The sequence below is a fragment of the Azolla caroliniana genome, unplaced genomic scaffold (assembly GCF_043228905.1).
Source record: "Azolla caroliniana isolate FFs.n. ecotype wild unplaced genomic scaffold, voAzoCaro1.0.p SCAF_1, whole genome shotgun sequence".
In the NCBI taxonomy this organism is placed as follows: domain Eukaryota; kingdom Viridiplantae; phylum Streptophyta; class Polypodiopsida; order Salviniales; family Salviniaceae; genus Azolla; species Azolla caroliniana.
In genome coordinates, this window is record NW_028230436.1 from 19,666 (window position 1) to 41,402 (window position 21,737).

General features: G+C 38.8%; 2 protein-coding genes across 4 annotated transcripts; both read right to left on the bottom strand.

The window, feature by feature from the left end:
• Positions 1-681: 681 nt before the first annotated feature.
• On the bottom strand, positions 682-4,376 carry LOC147868054 (pentatricopeptide repeat-containing protein At1g06140, mitochondrial-like). Its single transcript, XM_087339779.1, has 2 exons — positions 3,985-4,376; positions 682-3,885 (listed from the first exon to the last, which is right to left on the bottom strand). The coding sequence occupies exons 1-2, from the start codon at positions 4,337-4,339 to the stop codon at positions 1,595-1,597; spliced, it is 2,646 nt and encodes an 881-aa protein (XP_087195905.1). The 5' UTR covers positions 4,340-4,376; the 3' UTR covers positions 682-1,594.
• Positions 4,377-6,591: 2,215 nt separating this feature from the next.
• On the bottom strand, positions 6,592-17,121 carry ATS1 (phospholipid/glycerol acyltransferase family protein). 3 transcript variants are annotated; one of them, XM_087339808.1, is made up of 13 exons: positions 16,761-17,121; positions 15,373-15,470; positions 15,196-15,276; positions 15,022-15,119; positions 14,879-14,936; positions 13,690-13,791; positions 13,554-13,615; positions 13,354-13,464; positions 10,796-10,874; positions 10,324-10,443; positions 10,064-10,177; positions 7,741-7,872; positions 6,592-6,985 (listed from the first exon to the last, which is right to left on the bottom strand). In XM_087339808.1, exons 1-13 carry the CDS (start codon positions 17,104-17,106, stop codon positions 6,980-6,982), a joined length of 1,407 nt encoding a protein of 468 aa, XP_087195934.1. In that variant the 5' UTR covers positions 17,107-17,121; the 3' UTR covers positions 6,592-6,979. The 3 variants fall into 3 exon arrangements, with proteins under 3 accessions (XP_087195934.1, XP_087195925.1, XP_087195917.1); XM_087339799.1 differs by having other exon boundaries at positions 6,592-6,991; XM_087339791.1 differs by lacking the exon at positions 6,592-6,985 and having other exon boundaries at positions 7,604-7,872.
• Between the last annotated feature and the right edge of the window lie 4,616 nt (positions 17,122-21,737).

Here is a 21,737-nt window from a genome sequence, read left to right on the forward strand (position 1 = left end):
GAAGGTGGAAGCCTAGTCATTTCCTACTCAACTCAAAGTAGCACAAGAAATACATAATGATTCCTATTATTTCTTATGTTTTGTTATTGCTATCATGAACAAAGAAATCACTTGATTGATTGGCTCCACCAAAAATATATACACCAGAAAACCCTTAAGGGAAGGGCGCCATTGAAGTTGGGAAGTCATATGGTTGCCCAAAGATCCACCCTCTAGAAAGATTTTTCAAAAAGAAAACTTTAGGCAGAGGTAATATGTTACTTTGTAGAAAAGGCTGGAATCTACCATGGCAGAACAAGGTGAAACTCCATGATCATCATCTAATTGATACAAGTTTACAACAGTGTAACCCCTACTCCCACTTGATTTTTTAATCCTTGCTAGTAAGCAGGCAAATTAACTTGATAATCAATTGAAGTTTTACATAATCCCCCAAGTCCTCTTAATGTAAGGTCTAATTAATCACATACTTTCATAACCTATTTAATTAGACCTGTTTATTCAATCCTTTAACTAGCTAATTAATTAACGTTCACTTAATCACCCAATTCCTCTTAAAGTAGCGTCTAATTAATTGTGCATTTTTTATAATTAATGTTGTTCAAACTTAATTAAAAGTTAACAACATGCTTGTTTGCAAAGATTAGTCTTGAAATTTGTGAACTATTTCAGCGAAATATAAAAGATGTGATTGATCCTTCAACAAAGGCACACGAGTACCAAGTAAATAGAAACCACTCTACTTCAGAATTTCCTAAAATGTTAAGGGTTCTTTAATTTTCTCTGAAAGAATGTGTCTTGTCTATCTGATTAATTGATTTTTTGAAAACTGCTTGCAGTTTTCTATGTACAGTGCCCACATGTGCTCTCCTAGTCCAACTTTGGTTGGACGCTTGAAACAGAAAAACAACTGAGAGTCAAAATCTTCAACACTGGCTCACTGAAATCTCCCAAAGTTGGAAGAGATTCCACTTGCCTTCTAATGGCCACTACAACTTCAATCAAGAAGCTTTGATTATCTGGGTTTCAATGATGACTTAATCTCTAGCCAAAGGGAAGGCAGCAAAAGGTTGATCGGTGTTAAAATAGATAGATTAGCTGCATTAAGTCTTCCACATCATCAATCATTTTCCCTTGTTTCAATGACGAGTTAACCTTTAGCAGACAGGAGGGCAGGACATTGTCAATCCATGTTAATTCTCATATAAGAGTTGACCCAATGTCTTTGTATCACTTGGGTGTGCAATCTTCCCAATGGGCATGTAAATTTATCCTCCCCTTCCAATGAATAGTTGTGCTTAGTTGTAATTTCTTTTCTTAGGTTGGATAGATTGTTTTTTTTCCAAAATGTGTAGTGTTTTAGGAATTCCGTAAAGTTGAGCTGAATTGGGGATTACGGTACAATTCAGTGGCAGTTTGGGGATTTGGCCTTTTTTAATTGATTGTTGCTTTCAATAAAGAGAATTCAGTATCATTGAAAAGAGATTCCTTGCTTTTTCTCCCTTATAAACTGGAGTAAAACATTTGAAGAGATCAAAACAAGCACTTTAGGTCAGATGTATGATGTTCCCTGGCTCAAGATACCAGTACGTTTTCAAAAACTGGAAACTTCATACCCGTCGCATTCAACAGATGCTTGCAATACCATATCTATATGTGGTATATACCCCTCTTCTCTCATTGTTATGCTAACTTTGTGTCCCCTCCTCACATGTGCATCATAACTATTTTCTTGTCTATTATCTCCTGCCAAGAAATTGTGTACCTGATTGTCAACCTCAATAAAGGCCATCCCAGCCTTCTTCCAAGCACAGGCATGCTTCCTTTTATCTTGTATGATATCTGCTTTCTCATACTCACCAGCATCAGCATATAACTTGGACATTAACTCATAACTTGATGCATGAAATTCATCAATGACGACTACATTCTCGTAACATTCTGCTCCTAGATTCATCGAACCATGCATTCTACAGTGGCTAAGTAAAGACATCCATGCAACTAGGCTTGGGAGCATCGGCATTGTGAAGGATAGGTTTCTTGCCTCATGTAGATAACCCACACGACCCATCAAGTCAATCATGCAATTGTAGTGCTCGAGAGTAGGTGTTATTCCATGATCTTTCACCATACATTCAAAATGGTAGCAACCTTCTTTTACAAGGCCTAGACGGTTGCATGCACATAATAGAGAAGTGTAAGTCACATCAACCGGCTTGATGCCATCATGTTGCATCTGGTTAAAATAATCCAGAGCTACAAGATATTCACTATTTTCAGCATATCCAGAAATAATTGCACTCCATGCCACCACATTTGGGATGGCCAGCCCATCAAACACAGTCTGAGCATTTATAAGACTCCCACAGTTAGCATACATATTGATAAGGCTGCTTGCCACGAAGCAATCTGTCTCACAAATCTTTCGGTTAATCTGAGCGTGGACAAGCTTACCTTGTTCTAAGGCTCCCAACTTTGAGCATGCCTTCAAAATACAAACAAATGTCGTAGGATCTGCTTCAATTCCTTCTTGCCTCATTTGCTGAAAGAACATGAGTGCTGCCTGGCAATATCCCTGCTCGGCCAATCCTGCAATAATTGCACTCCAGATGACATGATGCCGGGTCAATAGTTTGTCGAATATTTCAAGTGCATCTTCTATCCTCCCACATTTCATGTAAAGATCAATAAGAGTGTTTCCAACTATCACATTCTTTTCACTGGAATCTTGGATAGTATGCTCATGCAAAATTATCCCACGCTCTAAAGAAGCGCCATCAGAGCAAGCCTTGAGCAAACAAACATAAGTGACATCATCTGCTACTAAACCCTCTTCCTGCATTTGCTTAAATAGTTGCAAGGCTTCTTGTTCACGACCAAGCTGAACGTAACCTGACATCAATGAACTCCATGTGACCACATTTCGCTTCATTAGTTTGTCAAATACTCGTTGAGCGTCCTCAATACTCCCACACTTAGCATACATGTCAACTAGAACACTCGCAATAAACACCTCTAGAACACATCCACTTTGCACCATGTGAGAATGCACAAGTCTCCCCTGTTCTAGGTCTGGGGCTTTGGAGCAGGCCTTCAATACTGATCCAAACATGACATTATCCGGTTCCATCCCTTCCTTATGGGCCTGTGCAAGAAGTGAGAAAACCTCCTCCACATATCCTTCCTCCCCATATCCAGCCATTATCGTACTCCACGTTACAACATCCCTTATCATCAGTCGATCAAAAATCTGGTGTGCCTCTTGCAAGCTCCCACATTTGACATACATGTTCACGAGTGCATTTGCTACATATACATCACGTTCACAAGGACTAACTATGATCTGGGTATGAATGAGCTTGCCTTGATGTAAGGCATGTAGATTGGAACAAGCCGTCAAGATGCTAACAAATGCTACTTGGCAGGCTTCGATACCTTCATGTTGCATTTGTTGAAAGAGACGAAAGACTTTCTCTTCTTCATCATAACCAACTTGGGCATACCCAGTGATCAGTGCAGTCCAAGTCACAAGGGTTTTATCAGCTATGGCATTGAAAACCCATTGTGCATCTTTCAATCTGCCACATTTTATGTACATATCAATAAGGGAACTGCCAATTGCATCAAACCCCATCATTACCTCATGGTTTACTTCCACAATCTGACAATGACACACTCTAGCCATATCAGATGAAGCAATAGAGGAGCAAGCTTTCAATACACAAACAAATGTAACATAGTTGGGTTGTATGCACTTCTGTTGCATCTGAGTGTAGAATTGCAGGGCCACATAGCCTTGTCTCAAGTGAGAAAGCCCAGAGATGATAGATGTCCATGAGAACACATTCTTTTCAGGCAAATCCTCAAATACATTCTTCGCATCCTCTAGCCGACCACATTTGGAATACATGTCAATGATGGTGCTTGAAAGATAACGGTTATGTTCAAACCCATTTTCAACAATGTGGGCATGCATGAGTATACCTTTTTCTGCAGAGGTACTGATGGAGCACGCTTTGAGAGCTGCAACAAAGGTGTGAACACATGGTTCCACATTGCAGTGAAGCATGTGGGCAAAGAAGGAGAGGGCCGTGGACGAATGCCCAAACTTGGAATGCGCGGAGATGATAGCCCTCCATGTGGAAGGGTGAGATTGCAGTGCATGGAAGAGCCGGTCTGCTTCATCCAAGGCTCCGCACAGGGCAAGGAGGCGGATGAGGTGAGCACTCAGGAGAGGGAATTCCTCGTTCCTCTGTTTCAGAAGAAGAAGCTCCGCTACCAATCTCCTGCCCCCTTCTAGGTCTTTCCTGCGGATGCAATCGTGCAAATGCCTTTGCATTACACGCGCTGCTAAAGGACGCGCTGCACACCTTCCATGGTCAAAAAAAACCGCAGCAATCTGTTATTTTATCATCGCTATCTATCACTATGTATGTATGTATGTATGTATGTATGTATGTATGTATGTGTCACACACACACACACACACACACAAAACATTATGCATGCGGTTGGGTGTTCATGCTGTCCCTCCTATCATGAAATCCAAACCAGTGACACATTGGCGATATGTTGATAAACCACCGACACATTCGTCAAACCAAAGGGTAAAAGTATATATTCAAAGTTTCCATATCGAATGCAAAACACAGTTACCCACTTATCACCATTATAAATCTAAACAAAATTTAAGAACCTTAAAGGCATAGCTTTGCACTTATCACCATTGGAATGGCATCAAATTGTCAAACGAAGATATAGGTTGATTGACACACATTTCCTTAGCATATCTTTCTTTAATAATAATAATAATTCTTATCATTGGCCTCAAGCTATTATTCACTATTTATCTTCAATACAATGTTGAGCTTTGCAAACAAGCTACTCTAGAATTGCAACTCTAGACTTATACCCCAATTAGGTCAAGAGTACTGAATTAAAACATGTTGGCCTACCAACATAACCATGATCATTGCAACTCTTCCCAACTCACAAACTTTATGTTCCGTAGACTAAGCTTCTAGAATGTCATCAATAAGCTATGAAATAAGCACTCAAACTCATTTGATTCACCTAGTAACAAAATGAATACCCAATATCACCTTTCATATGGAAACCAAATACAACTTCACCAAATGTAATGACACGTCGTTATTGTGAATGCACTTGTTGTAGATGGTATGAACCATAATGTGATAATGCCAATTGAGATAAATGCAACAATTACGAAAGATGTGATAGCAATAATGTGGATGACGAAATACTACAATGCATACAATAATTGTGGTTGCAATATCTAATTTGAATGTTGCAACAAACTACTACAATAGCTCATCAACAAGGCTGAAGACCTGAAACCATGTTCTCTTTCCCTCTCAAAATAATATAATACATGGTATGAACCATAATGTGATAATGCCAATCGTCTTAAATGCAACAATTGCAAGAGATGTGATAGCAATAATGTTGACAACCACCATGACATATGTGTTGACAAAATACTACAATGCGTAAAATAGATGTGGTTACAATATCTAATTCGAATCTTGCAACAAACCATTGCAATAGCTCATAAGCTTAGGAACCTAGACCTCAAATCATGTTCTCTTTCCCTCTCAAAATAGGATAATACATGGTATGAACCATAATGTGATAATGCCAATTGTGATCAATGCAACAATTCCAGTGATGTGATGGCAATAATGCTGACAACCACCATGACATATGTGATGCCAAAAGACTTTAGTGCATACGATAAATGTGATCTAATTTGAATCTTGCAACAAACCACTGCAATAGCTCATTAGCTTAAGGTTCTACATCTCAAATCATGTTCTCTTTACCTCTCAAAATAGGATAATACATGTGAACAAAAAGAATAAAAAAATAAAAGTCTGAATAGTTTGTTCCAAGGAAGACTAACTCACCAAACTCGACCATGCCCAATTCCTCCAATCCACCTAATCCAATAAACTACTAACATGCCGTACTCATCAACTAAACAATGACACATTAGACTTGAGCTCACACAAAGCAATCCATGTCATCCAACAGGTTAGAAGGGCTAGTCACTATTCAAATAAATGAAACACATACCACCACATGCTAAAGCTTGCAATTCATTATATGCCCCAATGAACTAGGAAGGTTTCTCTGAAATCTGGCAATAGTATTAAGAATTCTGATCTTACATATCATAAATTTAACATGGATGGGTAGGCTAATCACCTGCTATTCTCACCTAAAAAGAAAGTACCTTCATTGACTAATGCCCTCTGAAACTACTAGTTTGAAAATTTTGAAAATTTCTAATGTAACTAATGTAACCTTGAACTCAATATATGAAGGTTCTTGACATGTGAATGTAGATTAACTACCAAGTGACCTGTTTATTACACATCACATTGTTTTAAGAGGGTGGATCAGTTTCACAAACCTAAAAAGAATCTGCATTCAGATCTGGGTTCAAGGTGAGAACTGCTATAAATAGTACTAAGTTTTCTGCAGTTAAATGCATAAGTTGAATAAACTCAACCTTGGAAGATAAATACACACATTATTAAAAAAAATCATGTAAGAGAATACAATACGGTCTCCCAACTATTGCACTTGCATTATTATGAGCACAATCAAAATTTAATCATACACTAGGTCTTGCTTTTCTGAGAAAGGAGCAGTGCAGAAAGTCACTGACTCTCATTTCAGTAAAGTAATGGTATGCTAATAGTAAACTCATGTTGTATTTCACTCCCACTCATTCTGACGGGAGTAGTAGCTGGCAGTGGCTGAATTAAGTCAAACAGGTGTGATAGCAGCCCTTGTGCTGAATAAGCCAAAACAGTCAGCAAAATCTCCTTGTTTTCAGGATAGGATAATCACCTTTTAACATGGTTTCCTTTCTGCCTCCAGCCATCTTTATATTTTACTTGCTCCATTGCGCTAATCCAATTTCGTACAAGCAGTTTGATAGCAGTGCCTGCTACATCTAAATCTAAATGTCCATTAATTAGATTTCACATTCAAGTACAATTAATGCTTATGATGGAGCCAAAGAACATGCAACAGAAATGTGTATATAGCTTATTGAAAGCATTGGAGCACACTATCAGTAGTTAAATAAATCACAGAAATCAAAATAAAAATAGATCTGGTCTTAAGATTAATGATATCGTTAAATAATTATGATAGATCCATTTAACACATAACAAATCTGAAGTTAAAACCTATTTTGATTTTGAGCATACTATATTTTTTAATGTAGCGTATAAATCAATTAACCTTACAGTTCCAATGATCCATTAAAAATAGGGAAAAGTACCAGGATACCCCTGGAAGTTCGTCTATTTACCAGAATGCCCCTGGAAGTTTAAAATTTACCAAACTACCCCTATGTCCAAAAAATGACACTTTATAAAGTAATTATACACTCAAATCTTTGGTAAATAGGGCTACTTCGGGTCCATTTCTTCCATCTTTGGTAAATAGCGCTTGTAAATTTGAGTGTATAATTACTTTATAAAGTGTAATTTTTTGGACATAGGGGTAGTTTGGTAAATTTGGAACTTCCAGGGGCATTCTGGTAAATAGACGAACTTCCAGGGGTATCCTGGTACTTTTCCCTTAAAAATATAGCTTTCTCATGTAATGGCTGAACTTTAATGTACACATGGAAGGAAAGAATGGACTACAATTTTCATATTTCCATCTATCATTTGAATAAATGCATGTGAAAAAGCTTACTGTCCAAGGCTGAGAAAGCGTGACTAAATTCGTGGAGGCTGCAGCACCTTCCCTGTCATCAACTGCTCTACTAAGGATGCAATATTGTTCATTCACTCTTTCCCAAGCTGATTGAGAAAACCTTTCAGCAGCCTGCAAATAAAAACTTTCATGTGAACATAGTGGCAATGAAACAAGTTTCACAGCTGTTGTTTTCTTTTAGGAAGGGAGGAAGAATTTAGTAGTGCATTCCTAGGAGGCCACAGTGGGCTATGAGATCCACAACTGTTAGTGTCATCATGTCATGGATGTCATCAAAGCTCTGGGATCTGAACTATTGACAATTATGGTCTGACAAAGTTTACAATTGCTTCTATTATTCCCCCAAAGTGAGAAATAGATGAAAAATCGATTAATAAAAACTTCAATATATATAATCATGAGCACCAGTACTGATCAGCAGTGGTGCCTCATATTTTGAGTCGAACTCTTGGTCTTTATTTCACATCTCAGTGAGAAACTTTCATTTCTCGGGTCTCTTTCTTGCTATATATAGTTTATTAAAACCAACCCATGCTTCATCAACCAAAAAGGGAGACCCAATCTTCAATTATGAAAGTAGCTGTAGCCTCTTACTCATGACAGCCAAGCGCCAAAGATGTACAAAACTAGGGGTATTTTATATAGGGAAGTTTTAGTACCATAAAACCATTTTAGATCTGCAGCAGTCTTTGGCTAATGGGTACGCAACTGCTCTTGTACTCTTATTCCTCTTGTATATAAATAAAGATTCCTTTTTACTTTTCCTTTCATGCATACAGCAAAAAACATGGATAAAGCTAGGGATATTATATATAGGGAAGTTCCAATACTTTAAAACCATATAAAATAAAACAGTAGTCTTTAGCTAATGTAGTAAATAAAGATTCATTTTTTCTTTCTCTTTCGGATTCAGTTCATTTTGGCTTTGGCTTGACAAGCATTCCTTGGTTTTCATTTTCTTTGACCTGTCAGTTTCAAACCACAAGAATACTCTCATATGCCACTATTGGACCATTCTGCATTAGAGCCACATCAAGGTTATTCTCGTATGCATCATATTGAGCCACAAATTATTTTACATTGTCCGGTAAGATGAGAACAGGATCTATAACAATCTTCTCTTTTCAAGTGTTTGAAAAATGTAATGTGTATCAGTCCACCTACAAGGACTCTTCTTTTTGTAAGGCGTGTAAAGGTGATGCAAATTCTGAAAAATGGTGTAAGAACCCTCTGTAATAAGCCCATAGATCTAAAAAACTGCAAAAATCATCAACTGTTTTCATATCTGTCCATTAATTGGACTCTATTTTGGCAGAATTCATTTTGCCCACCTTGTTTCAAAACAAGGTCTGCATGGAAATGTATCTCACTTTTCTTTACATCAATATGCAGTTCTATGGAGCTCATTAAAATCACAGCCAAATGGTCCTGTTCTTATGTTCTTACAATAGGTTATCATGTCATCGAAGAAAGTGCACAAAAATCAGGTGTTACTAGAAATTCATTTTTAAGTCCCACGGCATTTGTACACAAAGCATTTGTAATAAAAGGCATAACTAGAAATTCATTGAGACCAGAAGTACTTTCAAATCCAATTTTATTACATCCTCAGCACATTGAATTGCACAATCAAGCACAATCTTATTACCTCCTCAGGACATTGATTGCACAAAAGACATCAAATCAATGTGGGAAAAAATTCCCCTTCTAAACGATCAAGAATATCATTGACCCTTGGTATCAGGAATCTGTTTTTGATTATGTTTTTATTCAATCCACGATAACCCTGAGATGTGGTTTCTCAGATGGACTATGCCTCAGGATCAAATCAATTACATGATCTTCAGGTGGTCTTTCAGGATGAAACACTCCCAGTACAGAAACATAAAAGAAATTCTAAAATCATTCAAGAAAGCTGCCTAATCTCTGTCCTGAGAAAAACCTTAGAAAGAGACGAACATACAGAAGGAAACAATGTCTCATAAACCTACGAAACAAGCTTGAATTACTTATTACCAATACTTCTAGGGATGTTGTATATACTTCAGACATAAGAACTCTTTTCATAAACCTAATATAAAGACTAACTGAATATATAGATAGATAGATAGATAGATAGGTAGGTAGGTAGATATATAGATTTATACATAGATATGACTCAAGTTTCATCTTTACTATGACTATAGATAGATAGGTAGGTAGGTAGATATATAGATTTATACATAGATATGACTCAAGTTTCATCTTTACTATGTCTTCTTGAGTTTTCTCTAAGATATAAGACGACGAAATTATTTCCAACCTCTTCAGGAGATTTGCAGCCAGCTGTCATGTCCTCATAATGAAGTTCAGCACCAATAGACATCCCCACACTTGTAAATCCAAGATTTCGCTTTTCCCCAATCTCTTTCTCAACCTAAAGGCAACATCAAAATATAATATTATATATGTATGTATATATATATATATATTAAGACAATGATCAAAATTAAAAGGGAATTATAGAAAAGCAATTATGAAAACAAGAAAGCAAAAAGAAAATAGGATGAAACTGCTATTAACCTGGGTCGGTGGTGGCATGACACCATAGCAAAGAAGGGCCAAGGGATACATATGCCCCGGGGCTTTTGAATGCTCCACTAATCTCCTCATATTTTCAACAGAACCACAATCAAACAAAGCCTGTCAATGAAACATGTTAGCTGCATGAACCTGTCACAGAGAACTCTCCTAATCACCAAAATGGCAATAGGCTTTCACATTAAAACTGCCTATTGCAATGAGTTAAACAATTATTGTTTCTGGGTTTTCCTTAGCAAATAACATATCCACACAATTCATCTATTGTATGCAGAAATTTCCATTACATTTAGTCATGTTATGCCATATTTATGTTTGATTTAGTTCATAGAGACATATTTGAAGGCATTATTTAAAGGAAACATAGATGTATAATAGGTGAACGTCACAAAGATTTCATGTTTACACGATGAATCCATGAGGATGCTTCTTTAAATGTGACAGAAAAGCTCACAGGTTTCCATTTCAGAGTAGCAGAATCAGGACGATCTCGACCTCCACTAGGGGCTATCCAAATAAGCTGCCCTCCCTTCCTACAAGAGTAGATGCTGATGCTTTCAGAAAACCAACATTCAAAAATACAAAAGATTTCTCTCAGAAAGAGATATATCAACATTGTTGACGAGGACAAAATGGGCCACAAAGCCAAACAAGAGATTACAACTTACAACTTAAAATGTTGTCTCATCTATGAGAACAACAAACCAAAATAAATATAAGTAAAACAATAAAAAAGGCTAGAATAAGACATGGCTAAAGAATCTCATCATCTATATATGTGAGGTTCTCAAGTAAGATATATTGTGATTTTGCCTTCAAAAAATCTCTAGCATAGGTTGATCCAGAATGGAGAGGTCTCTAAAGCGAGGGAAGCACTAGTGATGGCAGGATTGTTGGTCCATGAGGTCAAGGCCTACGTGCACAACAAATTTTTATTGGCCAATATATTGTAATCCCTTCACAATGTCTTGGTCAGGAGCCCATTTGGTGTAGACCTTGATTAACTTGTAGCATGAGCAAGGATGATGGGGCTAAAGAAAGTTGTGATTGTTCTTTGTTGATGAGCTTATATGGTTGTATTCTTGCCCTTCAACAACTTCTCCCTATGCCTCTTGAGTTCTAGCAAGAAAACCCCCACACTCCGTTGGTCCTCATATACCATTACCTTGCGTAGTGGGCCAATGGTATCTCCCTCTTATTGCATAAAAAATAATACAATAACAAACATAGTGTTCTGAATATCTCCATGAATATCAAAGAAGAGTTTGTTGATGAGCTTATATGGTTGTTTTGTTGTCCGTCAACAACTTCTCCCTACGCTTCTTGAGTTCTAGCAAGAAAACCCCCACACTCCGTTGGTCCTCATATACCATTACCTTGCGTAGTGGGCCAAAGCTTTACTTAAAGAGCCAATGGTATCTCCCTCTTACTGCATAAAAAATAATACAATAACAAACATAGTGTTCTGAATATCTCCATGAATATCAAAGAAAAGTTGGTGTGGCAAGCGTACCAAATAACCACACTTTAGTTTGTGGCTCTTGAAACTGCAGATGTACACATTGTCTTTCAAGAGTACCAAGGGTTGCATATCCATGAGAAAGTTAACAAGCAGCCTCACATAAAGAGAACCAAGGCCTTGTGAATGTTACTCCTAGGTACGTGCAGGATCGTGTGTATGCCACGTTCTCCTTTCCCAAGAAGAGTTATTGCTCGTATTTTATTACCCATGTTTGAGTAAAGTTTAAACACCATCACTTTAGTTTTATCTATGCTTGAGTGACGTTAAGAACGATTTAAAGGTGCTCAACCACACCCAAGAGCAGTAGAAGTGATGAGCATAAAATAACATCAGTGTCCCATACCACTGAATATTATATTATGCTATATCTTGAATGTTGATACAAATAGATCCGAAAGAAGAGAGCTTTCCCTCACCAATAGTGCCTCAACAACATCTTCAAATGCAGTAATGGAGGACTAGCTAGTCCCGTTGGTCCTTATGGATTTGTCCAAAGTCCTAGGATAATTGGTTTCCCAACTATCCTACCCGTAAACTAATCAAGTTAGATTTAGAACTCGTCCTTAATGTTATGCATATATCAAGTTCCTCATGTTACTTATCTCCTGAGTTGGCCATTATTCAGTCCAGGTATATGGAATCACATCTCACATGCTCTTTGCTCAAGAATAAGGCAGGTCCATAATGCACAGAGTTTATCTATATTGCCATTTGTCTGCATTGGACAAATAACTCAGCCTATTTTTTCCAACAAGCATTTGCATGTTCAAGGAGATCTTCATCTATCAGGATTGTGATGAATCCAAGCTTAAAAATAATAAACCTTGGTGAGTAACAAAAGCAATGCATGCACCATTTGCACTAAAGATAAATGGAGCAACATGTTTTGTAATCTTTATCTATCCACAGAAATTTGTAGAAGCATCTGGTACCAAGCATATGGAAAGTGCATTAATTTATTGGGCAAAACTGGACACAGCAGGCATCTTACCAGGAAAGAATAACATGGCAGCATTGTCCATTGAGTTTTTCATCAGGTTCAGAATCAAGACTATGGCTCTATCCAAATTTTGACTAGTCATAACTGGGTCTATGATGACTAGCTTATGTCAATTTGTTGGGTCTATGATTTCTCTCTAATTATATTCCATATCTACCTAAGTCCATGAGCTCTAGTAGATTTTAGGTGAGATGGTAATTTCTTATGGTTTAATTATCAGATTAGGGATTATGATAATCCAATGAAATCTTGTTACATACAAGATTATGAAATTATATTGGAAAATAGAGAACAGTAATGGAGCTATGTTGAGGAAGGGACAAAAGAAAATGAAAATGGTATTGCAATTAATATGATCTGCCCAATTTTAAACATTTCTGATCTCTATCGATCAATCATGTCAAAATTGAAATTCAATCTTGAATATTCAGGAAATAATCCCTCTAATGAAAACTACAGATACAATGAAGCAAAAGCTATTAGTACATACCTTAATAATAGTGCCAGCTCCTTCAAAGCTCGAGCATTGGCCTTCCTCTTCATCTCTACTAGTTCAGGTTCATCATTAATATGCTTTTTCGAGTATACACAAACAAGATTCCTGAACCAACCAAGTACAAAAAGATGATTTACATATACATCATAGATTAACTAAAGAGCCATACACAAGGTCTGCTCAGGCATAAATACCTTCCCATGCTGAAAGGTTTACAAAAAGGATCTGCAACCACTCTATCTCCAGCTATATAAGTCTGTCAAAAGTTGTGCTGACATTAGCACAGTTTCAGTCAGGAATTAATAACAATGATTACTAAATCCCACACACCAGATTTTGTGAGATATATGGATGGCTACTTTCTAATAGAAGAGCCATTACTGCTGGATCTGCTTCAGTCTGATGATTTGCAAGAAGAACAACGTTATGCCCCTGCAGTGATAAATTTCACATTAATATACTAACAAAACATCATGTGTAAATATCTAACCCTATGTGTGTAAGTTTTACCAATGAGTACATATCTATATCCATGTCTACATCTAGATTCCATATGTATGTATATAGATATTCTAAATTCTTCATGTCTTCATCCATTCTCTTGCATTCTCATACTACACACCCTCAAACTATCGATGCTTTGCCTCCATATCCAGAGGCAATTCTGCAGAGAGCTAGATGTGACATAAATATCAGCAAAGCCACATGGGCCAAGTGTCCAAATTATTTTATCTATGAGACTGTGGTCCAGTAAAACTAGACCTAGAATACTCTTCACAGATGGCAGTAGGGGTTCTCTGGACCTTTCTGGCCAGTTCAGACAGCCCACTTTCCATGTGTCCACCCACTATCAATTTGAGGCTAGATCCAGAGGCAATTCTGCAGAGAGCTAGATGTGACATAAATATCAGCAAAGCTACATGGGCCAAGTGTCCGACCTATTTTATCTATGAGACTGTTACCAATCCCTCCTTTCTATTATATTATCACAATTTGGCAACTAAAACTTGAACAACTATGAATGCTTGAAGCCACATAACAAAAAGCACCTTCAGTACACAGTAACTTATGATCTATGAGGAAGACATATACTGTAGGCTCATCAACTTCTACCCTGCAAGTACTTGAATCAGGAGAAATGGCATGTCAAGGGCTAAAGCAAGGTATCACAGAAATTCTGTTTGTACCCATTTTCTGTATTTAACAGATTTATCTATCTCTATGACTAGTCTTCCCCGAATACCTTTTACATATCGTATATCTGATTGAAGAATAGCATACCAGGTATGACGATATGCATCAACTATCATATAAGCACTCAAACCTATGAACAGATCTGGGGTCAAAACAATGATCAAAAACACACTAGCATTAGTCCAAATAAGTGCATGCTTGTTTTACACTTCCTGTCTACATTTCAAACAGATTAAACATAAAGTTTGACAGAAGAGGTATTAAGACAGAAATAAGGCATAACAGTTTAGTCTGTTTCAATGAATAGATTGTATAGGCAAAATACCTGTTTCAAACGTTCTTCTATCTCGTCAAAGCGTGACAAGTTCCCCAAATAAGAATTCCTAAAAAAATGCATCAATGTCAAAATGATAAGTTGGAACACTGCGACTTTTGATCCATCAAGATTACTTACATTATGGATTGTACCTGAAGTTTATTAGGGGCCGAATGTAATTTTGACCAAATATGTAGTAATCATATGGTTCCCTAATTGCTTTATGATACGATGGGAATATGAATGGTTCCTGGACAGATAGATATCCACTTGAGCTTTCAAATATAAGAGTGCCTACCAGGAATCGCAAAAGAGTATTACCGCACCTCAAACTGCAATAAGACTCGGTCAAGTACCGTGGACATGATCTGCACGATGGTTTCTTGACTAGTGTGTCCTTCACTTACCTACAGAGAAGCGGAATCAAAAACTCTGTCTCTAAATTGCACCAGCAAGCACACACCTTACAAAATGCAAGCTTGATCCATTGACCAGAGCCTTACAGCAGCTTTATAGTTGCGATAGAGCTCTTCCATTCCGAAGCCTGCTCTGGGTGGTATTCTCTTTGATTCAACTTCTTTCCGTACTCCCAAAAGCAGATCTAAGCGATTATTGTATAGATCATCCAATTAAAAACTAGCCAACAGAACAGATATAAATGGCAGACATATTCCTATTTACGCATTACCAAGAATGTTAGTGCATCTTAAATCTGCATAATCATACAAAAAGTTTAAAACATTTAAGCCCTTAAAAACCAAATTCAAACATTAAGCTTCGGTTAAGTTAAAGCAATGACAAAATGCAACATTTTTATGTAAGGCTACAGTATAACATAAACCTAATCTCCAGGTTCCCATAGAATGAGCATATATGTACTTCTCAACATGGAGCAACAATCAAATTTCTAAACTGTGCAGATGATAGTGAGTTTGGTTTTGCAGAATACAATTTCCTTCATGTGATGGGAGAAAATATGATCCTGCAGATGCAGGAACCATACAAAAGATCAGACCTCTTCACAATAAACTTTGGTGCCTCATAATATAGCAGGAAAAAAAGTTCCAATTCCAAAACTGTCTCTAGCAAGAGTTTCAAGTAACACAGACTGTTTCCTAATCAGATTTTTAAAATGAAGCAGAGCACTAACAAAACCGCGTTCCTGATTGATTTGGTTAAGCAGAGTTGGGCAGTTCCAAAACTGTGATTGCACACAGAAACACAATCTTTTCGATGGGGATAGAGAAAACAAGGAAAAGATGCCAAAATTTAGGACTGAATGTTCCGAAATATTCTAAAGCACGTTTCTCATCAGGATGGAGTAAACAAGAAAAAAAGCAGTAATGTCTCACATTCATTCTAATGTAGGCTCCAGGTTTCATTTTTCCATCAATTCCGAGTAACCACCACGTTTCTGATTGCAAATCTCTCTGAGATGGCACATTGAGGAGAATATTTAGTAGGATACGAGGTTCCAAAACTGTCTCTAGCATGAGTTTCAAGCAACGCAGACTGCTTCCTGATCAGATTTTTAAAATGACGCAGAGCACTAACAAAACCGCATTCCTGGTCGATTTGATTAAGCAGAGTTGGGCAGTTCAAAAACTGTGATTGCACGCACAAAACACAATCTTTTCGATGGTGATAGAGAAAACAAGTAAACGATGCCAAATTTTAGGACTGAATGTTCCGAAATATTCTAAAAAAGCACGTTTCTCATCAGGATGGAGTAAGCGAGAAAAAAGGCACTAATGTCTCACATTCTAATGTAGGCCCCAGGTTTCAGTTTTCCATCAATTCCGAACAACCAATGTTTCTGACAGAGTGGAAAATCAAGGAAAAGCACAACAGTTTTACACCTAGATGGAAAACGCTAGCCCAAAATACTAACCTGCCTCAGATGCCACGTTCTGGAAGGTGTCTGAGTGGCCTGAGAAATTCTCATATGTATTCTCTGGAGCGGCGGCAGGTGTAGGCGCTGCACTTTCAGCTTGGAAACCGATCTTCGTTCCTAGAACATGAGATTTCAGCAGGGTCGGTCTTGAGCTCCTGATTCTGCCCTGAGGAAGAACAAAATGATGTAGTTTCCTCCCATTTCGTGTCGACGATAAGCTCGCAAAACTGTGGGGAGAGAATGGTGAGAATTCAGGTGGAGGAGGAAGAGGGGGAGGAGATGAGGCGTGCGACAGTGAGGAGGAGGTACGGAGGGAGGAAGGGGGAATTGAGAAAGAAGCCATGTAGTAAATATGTAGAGAGAGAGAGAGAGAGGAGGGAGGGAACGGCGCAGCAGGATGAGGAGGAGTTATATATGTATACTAGGGTTTATGCAGAAGATATGTATAGAAAGAGCGAGGAGTTCGGGTGGAAGGAAAAGGAGAGGAAAACAGTCAGTGGAGAGAGGGAGAGGGAGAGAGAGAGAAAGAAAGAAGATAAGGTCCGAATGAATCATGGGCACGCATCATCTCGATTCTCGGTGATTTGCAGTCAGCCAGTCAGTCAGTCAGTCACTGGGTGGGTTGCAGACAGACAGACAGACAGACAGACAGACAGACAGGTTGTGGTTGTTGTGGATACATACATACATACATACATACATACATACATACATACATATGAGAGAATAATGAAAGACACGACGCAGAGGGAGAGAGAGAGAGAGAGACGCTGTGTGTGTGTGTGTGTGTGTGCGCGCGCGCGCGCGCGCGCGTGCTTGTGTATGTGGGGCGGGAATTGCTTACACGCCCATATACATACATACATACATACATACATACATACATACATACATACATATGTACATGTGGTAGTAACATAGTAGTATGTATGTATGTACATACATATACATCATATGTACACCCACCCCACCCACGCAAACCCCTCCCTCCTCCATCCACAGCCACTTATTCTTTTGATCCACTCAATCACATGACCCTACAAAAGAATGACGCCTTGCTGTCCCCGAGCATTCATTAAACACCACATAACCAAAAAAATCCAATACTCCACTCCCAAGGCCCAACTTTTCTTTCCCTATGTCAATATCACACATACTCAGTTTAGTTGTAGTCACGGCAATAACAATGCTACTTCTCTTTTCCTTGGCCTATCCAAAGAACTAGCTAGCCCTTAACGCTCTCTACATGGTATTCAATCGAACTCATCATGTCTAAGTTGTCGGCTACTCAAAAAGGCATCACGTTGATACTAGTTTTGAATGTTATGCAATCCACACAAACCTGGGCTTATAATCCCATTCTTTCCCACTATCTTCTCAAGAATACTCTACAATGTCTTGTACTTTCCACAAGTAGTTGGTGCTCTTATGAGGACAACAAAGTGATACTTTGTTAGTACCTTTATTACATAGTTGATGAAATGTAGTCCGTGGTCACTAACAATGCTCTAATGGGCATCAAAATCAATGAATGATCCACTCAAAATGTACACAAAAACAATCCCAACGTTTGCCTCTCAGGTTAATGTAGTTTATGACACTTCAAATATTATATTCTTCTTTAACTTATATCAAGCAATGAAAGCAAGATATGGTATTTTTCATGCAAACCCATCTAAAAACCCCATGAGCTACCTCATCTCATTTGTATTTTTGTGCTCGAGGAGGCTCAATTGAAGCCATTAATGTTTCCCAATTATCACTCTTATTTGTTTGTGGATAGGGTGTCTTGTTCTTCTTCAATATTGGTCTCACACATCTCCAACCATTCTTCGATGTTATTAAAGTGATGCCTTTTGATAAACTCATTTGTATTCTGTTATCTCCATTTTGCCTCAACTGCTTTATGGAATATGCATAAGAGAAATCAAAGAGAGTATGAGAGTTACAGTTCAAATTCCATATATCAATAACATACAAGTCCTTTAAGTTTTCCTCCTTTTAGGAATGAGCAAAGATCTTTTCTTTTCTGTTGGTAAATGCTCTTTTCGATAAACAAGTGGCTGACAAAGGTACTTGCCACCATTGTACATCCCATTAAAGCTTTTGTGTAATGGACGGTTAATTTACATATTTATATTGAATAAAGCTATCATCAATACAAACTTAGTTGATGTCGATGAACCTAACTAATTAGGTTTAGAGAACTACAAGGGTTTATATATGTTCATCCTATCGTGATTGCTTCCATGAGTATTGAATAGGCATTCGATGGCTTAGCATGTAAGATCATATGTTACATGCATGACCATATAATATCACATGGTAAGATTGTACTGTAGTATTCTATCCACGTGGATAAAGTGTGAGGGTTAAACGAGAGTGTAAAGAAGGGAATGATTACTTTTAATCCTTGGGATTGAGATAACCCATTAAGGCCAAGTGCGAACTTGCCTAAGGGCTAGGTCTGGCTATAAATATGAGGCCTAGCTACCCTCATTTAATACATCATCGACTACATCGAGACTTTGCCTTGTGGTGGATCTATAAAGAACCATGATGATTCTGTGTAGCGGAAGCACTGTATGTGTGTGTGTGTGTGTAGAGAGAGAGAGAGAGCTCAAGATTACAGAAAAACAAAAAACTGTATTACAAGGAGACGAGAATGACCAACAATAACTAAGTTACAAAAGGTTGGTTTAAATACCAGCTGATCTAGGACAAGTGCCCTTTCTACTAATTACAGAATTAGCCTAGTATATTGTCTAATGACTAGTGTGAACACTGTCTCTATGGGAAGTTGAGTTCGATTCTCAACATGCCCCTTCGAACACAACTTCCGGATGCTGAATGGTTATTTCGGTTCAGTCTTCGAAATACAGTGTCGCGAAGATGCGCATGCGTGCGTGCTTCGCTTGAGCCGGACCACCGGGGTCTCGGACCGAGGAGGAGGTTCGCAAATTTGTCCAAAAGACAATGATGTGAAATTAAGAGTCGAGGAAACACTATTACACTTGAAAAGATCGAAGATTTTTATACTTGAGAAGAAGATAGATGTCAAGAAGAGTATTATATTATTATTGATGATGATGATGATGATCTCCAAATTGACCCCCCCTTACACAAGCCTTACAAGGGTTTTTATAGGTCTATCCATGCTTCTATCATGCACAAAACCATGGGCTTGGATCCATGGTTTTTGGGCACACAGTTTTTCTTGTGCATGCACAAAACCATGGGCTTGGAACATGGTTTTGTGCACACGGTTTTGTACGATTGTTTTCCTATGCCTTTTGAATATGAAAAGAAATACAAAAATATTTAAAGTACTTGGTAGTAGACCTAATGGTAAGATAAATGTCGCTTATCTTGGAGGTGCAAGGTTCAAATCTTGCTTGCACCCCTTTATATGCACTTGAATGCTACTAGGCCCTAGGATAATTTTCATATTTATAATCGTTTGTGTAATGTGGGTGGAACTACACTATTTCACAATTTCTCCCATTGGACACGCAACATCACGACATCCACCCCCACCAAACCGCACATCCTCCGACATGAAGAAAAGAGTGATGTGGTGGACTCAAAGGTGGTTGGCCTTTGATTTCTTTCTTTCTTACGCCTCACTTGTGGTGGCCTTTGTCCTCCATTTTGAGCACATGCATTCCTTCCACCCAAACCATCGTCGCCACCCAATTAACCATATCATTCGCTCGCCCTTCGTATTGCCATCACCACTTCTCATAGCCCCTTTTGCTCCTCCTAAGTGTAACCCTTCATGCATCGTACATGTGCCGCCTTTGTCTCGACCATCTCCTTGGTCATCAAACTTCCTCCGATCGTCCTTTCTCATCTCATGCTTGCATTTCCTCATGCTCAGCAGCCTCGACTGGGTGTCGTGGCTCCTCTGCTTTGACCTTCGGCTTGGTCGGCTCAACTTTTGTCTGGATAGGTCTCGACCAATCAGCTTCTGGCTTGGTCGGTCTTCTTCCGAATTCGCATTCGGCAGAATCATACTCAGACGATTGGCTTCCTTCTAGGTCGGCATCCGTCCGGGTTTCGGTTGGGTCGGGCCCGGTTTATCAGCTCTCGTCCGGGTCAGCTTACGTTCAGGTCGGAATACCAACCGCTGCATCTTCCATCCGGATTGTCTTCCGATTCTTCCTTTCTTGCCGCTCTCTAGCTCTTCATCAAACTCTATTGTAGCTTTGTTCTTGGCCTCCTTGTTGGCCACCATTCCTCCATATGTGATGGCTTCAACCCTCATCTCCTCGCTGTCACCTTCCATCTCTCAGGTCTTATGTTGGCTCTCGTGCACAATTGCCGAAGTCTCCGAAACCGGTGTGAGGGATCCCTTAGTTTGTGGTCATCGTCCTCATCGCCGCTTTGGTCCTTCGATTTCTTGCCGTCACCTTCCATCTCTCCGGTCTCACGTTGGCACTGGGCACAACTGCCGAAGTCTCAGGAACAATTGTGGGGAGAACCTCGGCACCATCGGTCACCGTCTTTTCATCCATAGCCATCTTTCGCTCAACGTTGTTATTCGTATTGTCTTCAATATTTGCTTCCCCACCACTTTCTGTCTCTTGGGTCTCATGTTGGCTCTCGGACGCAACTGCCCAACTCTCTAGATCAAGTGTTGGGAAAGTCTCGACACGGTCATCTGTCGTGGACTCTTCTAGAGCCATCTGCGACTCGATGTCATTCCTCATGGCTACTGCCTCAATCACGTTGACCTCGCACTCTTCATCTCCCTTGATCACGCAAGCTTTGCTCATGCTTGCACCTTCATCACTGGATATTTCGGACACAACGTATGTTCTGAAATGCTCGTCCACTCTTAAAGCGGCATTTCCCGCTCTCGAGTCTCTAAGCTTTCTCTTGACCGTCGTTCCTCCGTAAGTCGAGAAGGTTCCACACCTTCTCCCGTTGTACTGTTGTACCGAACCCGGGCCTTCATATTGGCCGTATCCT